The sequence below is a fragment of the Chenopodium album genome, chromosome 21 (assembly GCF_948465745.1).
Source record: "Chenopodium album chromosome 21, dcCheAlbu1.1, whole genome shotgun sequence".
NCBI classification, from domain to species: Eukaryota; Viridiplantae; Streptophyta; class Magnoliopsida; order Caryophyllales; family Amaranthaceae; genus Chenopodium; species Chenopodium album.
Window position 1 is genome coordinate 35,327,917 of NC_137854.1, and position 8,272 is coordinate 35,336,188.

The window sequence follows — 8,272 nt, forward strand, 5'->3', positions numbered from 1 at the left end:
TTATACACCCAACCACTACCAATAGCCCTCTTGCCTGGAGGAAGATCCACAACGGTCCATGTGCCATTGCGTTCTAGAGCATCAATCTCATCTTGCATAGCCTTACGCCAACCAACGTCTTTAACCGCCTCTTTGAATGAAGACGGTTCCTTTCCCTTAGTGATTGTCGCCAGAAAACACCTGTGTCTGTTAGAAAAAACGATTATATTCAACATGACAAGCTATAGGGAAAAGTTTACCTGAGGAATGTGATTGAGGAGGGACGACAGTTGATGTAGATGGGTCTATATTTTCAGTGATGATTGTATGAGTGACATAATTCCGATGCCACGAAGGAGGACGTTTTTCACGATGACCACGACCCAAATTATCTGACGAACTCCCCCTCAAAAATTCCGGATTAATAAAAATATTTTCACCATCTAATTCTTTCTCAACAACAGTTGAAGAACTCACATTACCATTACCGGAACGAGATAAAACACTAGGATCAACAACACCCGATCGTGTAGAAAAATTACCAAGCTCATCGAAAGTCGCCGAAAACCGCTCCGGCGAGGCAGCCACCTGCTCTGGCAAAACAGCCACCTGCGGTGGCTGGACAGGTGGCTGCATAGTAGGCTGCAGCAGCTGGCAGGGGCTGCTGGCAGGTGGAACAGGGCCTGCCCCCTGCTGCACACCTCGGCCAGCGCCCGCTGGAAAACCAGCGAGCTGGGCAGGCTGCTGCAGCAGTGGTGTGCCTCGGCCACCGCCCGCTGGTTGTCCAGCGTTCTGGGCAGACTGCCGAGGCTGCTGCTGGGTTCCTGCTGCCCGATCAGCAGGCTGGGCAGGGGACTCCACACCTCGGGTGTGGCTTGGCTCGTCTTGCCGCAGCTGGGTTGTGGTCCTTGGTGAGTCAAAGTGATGATCTTCTCCATTCTCCGCATCAAACACACGGTCACCCACCTCAACTTCATCCCAAATCGGTGGATTTGCAAAATATCGCTCCCATTGCAAACGACGTTCGTCAGGAAGCGATTCAAGATACGGAAATTTGTCTTCAAAAAATTGAACATCACGACTAACGAAAAACTCATTACTCACCAAATCGTAAAGGCGCCATCCTTTTTTACCATGTGGATACCCAACAAAAATACATTTACGACTCCGAGAATCGAACTTATCCTTAACTCGAGGACGATTCGCAGCATAAGCAAGGCAACCAAAAACCCGTAAACCATCATAAGACGGAATTTGACCAAACAAACACTCATGAGGGGTTTTACCATTCAAAATCGGAGTAGGTGTGCGATTAATAAGATGAACAGCCGTCATAACACACTCACCCCAAAAATACTTGGGCAACTTTGCCTGAAACCGAAGAGCACGAGCCACATTTAAAATTTGACGATGTTTACGCTCAACTCTACCATTCTGTTGAGCCGTGTCAACACATGACGTTTGATGCATGATGCCTTTCTTAGCAAAGAAAGAACCCAAACTGAGAAACTCCTGACCATTATCACTACGAACCACCTTGACCTTACGGCCAAATTGAGTCTTAGCCATAGCACAAAACTCACGAACCAACTGAGAAGCTTCAAATTTACCACTCATTAAGAACACCCAGGTAGAACGCGAAAAATCATCAACAATGGTAAGAAAATACCGAGCATCACAACTGGACACAATCTTATTTGGACCCCAAATATCACAATGAATCAAATCAAATATGCCAGATGCTCTAGTCGTACTCAAAGGAAAAGAGTTGCGGGGTTGTTTCCCCATAAAACAAATATCACAATCAAATGAACAACCAGAGGAACTACTATGAGCATGAGTACTACGAGAAACTCCCGGAAGGGAACTAACCACTTGCATCGATGGATGACCAAGACGTTTGTGCCATAACAAACTCGCATCTGAAATCACCACTTTGTTTACCTGAGAAGACCGAGCACGAACCGGACGAAAAATATAGACCCCATCACACTGCTCCCCCGCTCCAATCAGGTTCCTCAAACTGCGGTCCTGGATAATGCATAGCTTGTCAGTGAACATAACAGAATAATGTTGTTTTTCTAACAACTGAGACACAGACAACAAGTTGCATTTAAGAGCAGGAACATAAAGAACATGATGAAGAGTTAAATTATCAGACAGAATAACTCTCCCTTCTTTTGTAGCAGTAGTGCTCTTCCCATTAGGCAAACCAATAGGAGATGAAATATCAGATAAATCTGTAAATAAATCAATATTACCAGACATGTGATTTGAAGCTCCAGTATCAATGAGCCAATCGACAGAATTATAGGTGCGAATAGACGAAGAACTCGAGCACTGAACGACAGATAAAAGTTCTTTCCATTGCTCATCAGTGATAGTAGGAACACTCCTACGATCTGCGTCAGTAAGACGCTCAAAAGTACGGTTAGATTGAGCCCCCATTGAAAGAATTAACCAAGCAGCCCAACAACGCACTAACCAAACGATATCAAACACCCAGTAAACACAATGGATCACCAACCACACGCACCAAAACCGAACAAATAACCAAACTAGCTCAATAATAAACCAAAATACGAGCCACACGAAGAAACAAAGAGCACTACGCACACCGTAGCACACTATAACCAAACCCGAACCACAGAACAAAAACAAAACAGTACCACCACAATAGGCAGCAGCACGCCAAACCACGAGCACTACACACACCAAACAGACGCAACACCTCACTCGAAGCACCGCAATACAGCACGCACGAACACGATGCGCACCAAAAAAAAAACACATAATTAATTAAGGTTTTTGAGCCTTAATTGGAACCAAAACCAAAAAATTAATTAGGGTTTGTGAGCCCTAATTGAAGGAAGATAAATCTCAAACAAAATTGAAGCCCTAATCTCAACAATTAATTGCGGAAGAAATTGAAAAAAAAAATCGAAGAACAAACCAAGATCGTAAAATTCTCTAGAAATTAGAGAGGCCTGATACCATGTTAAACTCAAGAATATTATGGAGAAAACGGCTTAACCTTTGTATTGATAATACTCACATATATATACACAATACATAACTTGCCTAAAACTCCTAACAAGATAAACTTAACATAAATACAATATCAACAAATATACCAAACCAAACTCTAATATTTAGATGGAAGTTTCATGAATTATATTTATTTACATTAATAAAATAATACTCGTAACTATCTAAGATTTGTGACTTAAATATTTCAATGTCAAGGTCATCTAACAATAATTTGCTTAGCCTTGTTAGGCCCTGTTTGATTCACCTTAAAAAAATAATATTAAGTAAAATTAATTTCAGTTCAGAGAAAATAAGTTCAGTTCAGTAAAAATAATTTCAGTTCAGTAAAAATAAGTTCAGTTCAGTAAAATTCAGTTTTCTTAAAGAAGAATTATAATAGAAAATCAGTAAAAATAATTTCAGTTCAGTAAAAATAATTTAAGTTCAGTAAAATTAAGTTCAGTTCAGTAAAAATAAGTTCAGTTCAGTAAAAATAATTTCAGTTCAGCAAAATTAAGGTGAATCAAACAGATAATTAGCTTACTTTAAATTAAGCATTAAACGTCACCAGGCCAGCTTAAAAATAAAAATAAATTATATGAGTTCTCAAGGTGCACAAGCATTGCTACAAGGCCTGCATCTGCAACCCCATGAAGAAGAACAAGAACTCGGGTTTCGAAACAGAACAATGCAGCAAAATGATATCTATCCCAAGCATCATCTAAGGAAACCCTTAGAGATTCTGAAATCTGCTGTGAAAATCATTACAAGTAACACTAAATTCATGTTCATCTTATTTTTGTCTATTTTACCTTTGTTTGTTTTCATGGTTTTTTATGAGATCAAAATCTCTGAAGAAATGGAACCTATATCAAACTTTCTTAAACCACTACTACCATCTTCCTTTGATTACGGCTATGTTTTCAGTGTTTTATTTGATGATGATGAAGATGATGCCCAAGGAGGGCGAGGAGTGGGGTCATTTGACCTCAGCCCCGATATAGTGTATCCACTTTCAGATGATGCAGAGGAACTAGCTATATCACATAAGAGTGAAACAAGGGAGTTGTTATCGAATTTACTTCAACCTTTAATCTTTTACCTATTTCTTTACCCTCTTTTAGAGTTCTTTACCATGATTTTAACCCTGAAAATTGCAGCAAAACTTCATGCAACAGATAAACCAGCAATTTTGAGTTTCAAAGAAATGCTTTATTCCCGCAAAATAGACTTAAAGGGTGCTTTCATTACATACATTTGTGTTCATTTGATGTTAACTATGACTTTATTAGGCCTTTTATGGTCCGTTTCAAATCACTTTCTTGTGTTGAGCAGTTCCAATCATTTCGATTATATTAGCACAAGGTTGAATTTATATATACTGTCTATAATAGTTCATTCAGTGATATTCCTTGGTTTGTTGTATAAGTACTTAGACTGGAGTGCATTTTGGAACTTGAGTATGGTGATTTCTGTCATGGAAGAACAAACTGGGATCGCGGCATTTGGAATGTCAGATTACTATGGCAAGCATTGCAAGAAAATCGGGTTCCAATTGATGCTCGGATTTTTTGTGTTTGGTCATGTCCCGAGGCTTCTCTGTTTGTATGCCAGATCATATAATGAAAATCTTTGGATCACTTGTATAGTTATAATGTTGGTTTTAGTGAGAAATTTAGTAAAGTGGGTTGCATTTTTACTGTATTATTATTATTGCAAGCAGCAAATTATGGGAAAGAAGGTTGATGATCATAATAAGCTAGAGAAATCTGTAAATGCTGCTGATATGCCTTAGTTTTCAAATCGAAATAGATTTTTGTTACATATATAACTTGTAATGTTACAGATTATTATTCTGAAACCGCGATTAAAAGCAATTTGACTGCTATAAAAAAGACATTTTTTGTGAAGTGATACATATTTTTTATCTAGAACTATTTTTTATTATACGTTTGATTTGATTTGAAATTTTTTTTTTTCATAGTATAGTGGACGACTTCTGACTTTTATTTTTCAAAGTCAATAGCCCACTAATTAATTTTAGATCAACTTGCTAAACAATACTGTAATACTTTATTTGGAAGTAGGTCCTTAATTTCCTAATAATGGGTTGAAGACTAAAAATTTTTAGTTCAGAAGAAGCATCCATGGATCCCCGATTCGATCAAGCTTTACTACAACCCCAGGAGGAAGGAGAAGAAAAACAACTCGAGTTTCGTAATGAAAAGCACAGAATGAAGCAGCTGAAGTCTTTTGAGATTCTGAACTCTGCTGTCAAAAACTTTACAAGTAACACTAAATTTTTGTCCTTCATGATTCTATCTATTTTACCTTTCTTTGCTTTCATAGCTTTCTATGAGATTCAGATTTCAGAAGTAACTGATGCTATATTAAGATTCCTAGTACCAACTTCCATGTCCTATGATATCGGTTTTGATGTTGATGAAAACATTAGCCTTTTCAGCACCACTGACGAAAATGAATCAAAAAGGGAAACATTTCGTATAGTTTTCGAGCTCGTACCCTTTTATTTGATTCTTCTCCCTCTGCTTGAGCTCTTTAGCTTGACAATAGTCATAAATATTTCTGCAAAAGATGTAAATGCAGGAAATATAGAATCAACTAATCTGAATGAAACTTTATACCAGAAAATCAACTTCAAAGGTCCTTTTATTACCTCTCTTTGGGTTCAGTTATTTTCAGCTTCCAATCTTTTTGGTCTAATTTGGGCAGTAGCAAATCATTCTATGATTACAACTGGATTCGACTTTTCATCTTCGGATTACAGATATGATTCTGTGTTACCAAATAATGTTTATGGTAACACACTGTCAATATTGTTTCATACACTTATTTCTTTGGCTCTGCTGTACAAGTATCTTGATTGGAGTGCTTTGTGGAACATGGCCATAGTGATATCTGCTTTAGAAGAAGAAACCGGGCTCGATGCCCTTGAGACATCAGCTTGCTATCGAAAGCACTGCAAGCAAACCGGGTTCCAGTTAATGCTTATATTCTTTGTATACATTGTTGCTCTGAGGCTGCCCATTCTGCTAGCAAGAATGTGTAGCTTTGTGACTGTTAGAGTTCCAGTGACTGCAATTGTTGTTGTATTGGTTTGCTTAGGTAGTTTAGTGAAGTGGGTTACTATGGTATTGTATTTCTATGATTGTAAGGCGCAAGCGATGTCAAAGAAGTTTGATGATGAGGATTTAGGCCAAGCTGTGAAAAATGGTGATGTTTGTACTGTTTGAAACATGTAATTTTCAAGAAAACAGTTTGATGTACTAGATTAATTACCCAAAGTGTATCTTTGACACTTCATTGCTTTGAAATATAAGGATAATTAACATGTAATTTACGTAGCAATTGGACAATTGGAGGTCTATAATTTGTTCCAGATTTTAAAACCAATATAATGATTATAGTTTTATTAACAAAACAAGCTAGTTTTTCCTTGATTTCTCTTTTATCTATTTCTTTACCCTCTTGTAGAATCCTTCGGTAAGGGTTTAACCTTCAAAAATTGCACCATGACAAGCGTTACAAGAACATCGGGTTTCATTTGATGCTCAATTGCTCATTTCACTCCTAAGTCCTAAGCTCCTAACCTTTGTTACTCCGACACGCTACTATACCCCGAGACTCCTAGCTCCGGGTGACCGGGTATTACTCCGGGTGATACTTACTCATATATTTTTATATTAAGTGCTTCAAAATACTTATTAAATTTTGCAAACTAAGTTCTTGTAAATTTGTGCCGATATACGTGATTGAATGGCCCAAGTGTTGTTATAGAGGGTTGTTGAGGAAGAGCGCAAAGTTTTGCAAACTGTTGTATTATTGAACCACCTCTTGTTCTGTTTTTGGAGTATTTCAGTGTTTATAGAACTAAAAACATTGATAACTTTATAGGGTAACAGATTGAAAAACTTGATACTAGTGATATATCTTGATTTTGATACATGGGAGTGTTTAGTTGTTGGATGACTAGAACAACTTCTTTGGTCTGTGTTGTCTTGGAAGTTATTGCATAATTTCTAATTATGCTTATATCACACGGCATTCTAAGTCTTATATCACCAAGTATCATTGTGCACGCATTGCATGCATTTTTTTACCTTCTAGCTATTATCCATATATAATGTTAACTAAATCAGAATTCGGAAAAGTTTAGTACAAACTAATTAGTGTACCCGTCAAAAACAAAAAGGAAAATATTCAGCAGGTAGAAACAACAGTCATGAGTTCAGGGTTTGATCAAGCTTTCCTACAAGATGAAGACGACCTCAAGCATCTGATGTCGGTTGAGATTCTGAAATCTGCTACAAAAATCCTGAAGAGTAACCCCATGTTCATGGTCTTAACCATTATGTCTGTTTTACCTTTGTTTGTTTTCATGGTTTTATATGAGATCAAAATCTCAGAAGTAATGGATGATGTATCAAAGTTTCTACTACCACCTTCCTTTTCCTACACCTACTGTTTTACTGGTGACGAATTTGAATATGATGAAAATGATATCAAAAGGAAACACTTTCGTGTTGTTCTAGAGCTCTTCCCATTCTATTTGGTACTTCTTCCTCTGCTCGAGTTTTTTAGTTTGCCCTTAATTGTAAATCTTGGGGTGAAAATTTATGCAGGGGAAATATCATCATCATTAACTGTTAAGGAGATAATATATGAAGGTATCTACAAGAATGTTAACCTTAAGGGTGCTTTTATTACCTTGTTTTGGGTTCAACTACTCTCAATTTGTACATTTGCTGGTTTGATTTGGACAGTCTTAAGCCACCATTTTATCATGCAATATCTTTTCTCAAGGGACGATTTTGTACAAATCCTGTCAATAGGGTTTCATTCACTGATTTTTTTGGGTATACTTTACAAGTTTCTAGAATGGAGTGTTTTGTGGAACATGGCTATGGTGATTTCTATGTTGCAAATCAAAGCCGGTCTCTATGCGTTAGAGTTGTCAGCTTACTATGGAAAACATTGTAAGCGAACCGGGTTCAAAATGATGCTTATGGTGTCGTCATACAGTTTTGCTCTAAGGCTGCTCTTTTTACTTGCTAGAATGAGTAACTATGTGATTGTTGTTATAGTTGCTGTCACTGTAGCTGGTTTTGGGTTGGTTTTCATTGGGAGCTTGGTGAAGTGGGTTGCTCTTGTGTCGTACTTTTATGATTGTAAGGCTCAAGTATTGTTGAAGAAGGCTAACGAGGAGGCGCACAAAGCTGTGGAAGCTGATGATCTTTGTTAG

The 8,272-nt window shown here is 37.7% G+C and overlaps 3 protein-coding genes across 3 annotated transcripts; all 3 read left to right on the forward strand.

Moving 5' to 3' along the window:
* The first annotated feature begins 3,607 nt into the window (after positions 1-3,607).
* On the forward strand, positions 3,608-4,804 carry LOC145600735 (uncharacterized). Its single transcript, XM_081656604.1, has one exon. It carries the CDS (start codon positions 3,608-3,610, stop codon positions 4,802-4,804), a length of 1,197 nt encoding a protein of 398 aa, XP_081512730.1.
* A 352-nt stretch (positions 4,805-5,156) lies between these two features.
* LOC145600736 (uncharacterized) lies at positions 5,157-6,263 on the forward strand. The gene has a single exon (XM_081656606.1). The coding sequence runs from the start codon at positions 5,157-5,159 to the stop codon at positions 6,261-6,263; it is 1,107 nt and encodes a 368-aa protein (XP_081512732.1).
* Positions 6,264-7,252: 989 nt separating this feature from the next.
* On the forward strand, positions 7,253-8,272 carry LOC145600737 (uncharacterized). The gene has a single exon (XM_081656607.1). The coding sequence runs from the start codon at positions 7,253-7,255 to the stop codon at positions 8,270-8,272; it is 1,020 nt and encodes a 339-aa protein (XP_081512733.1).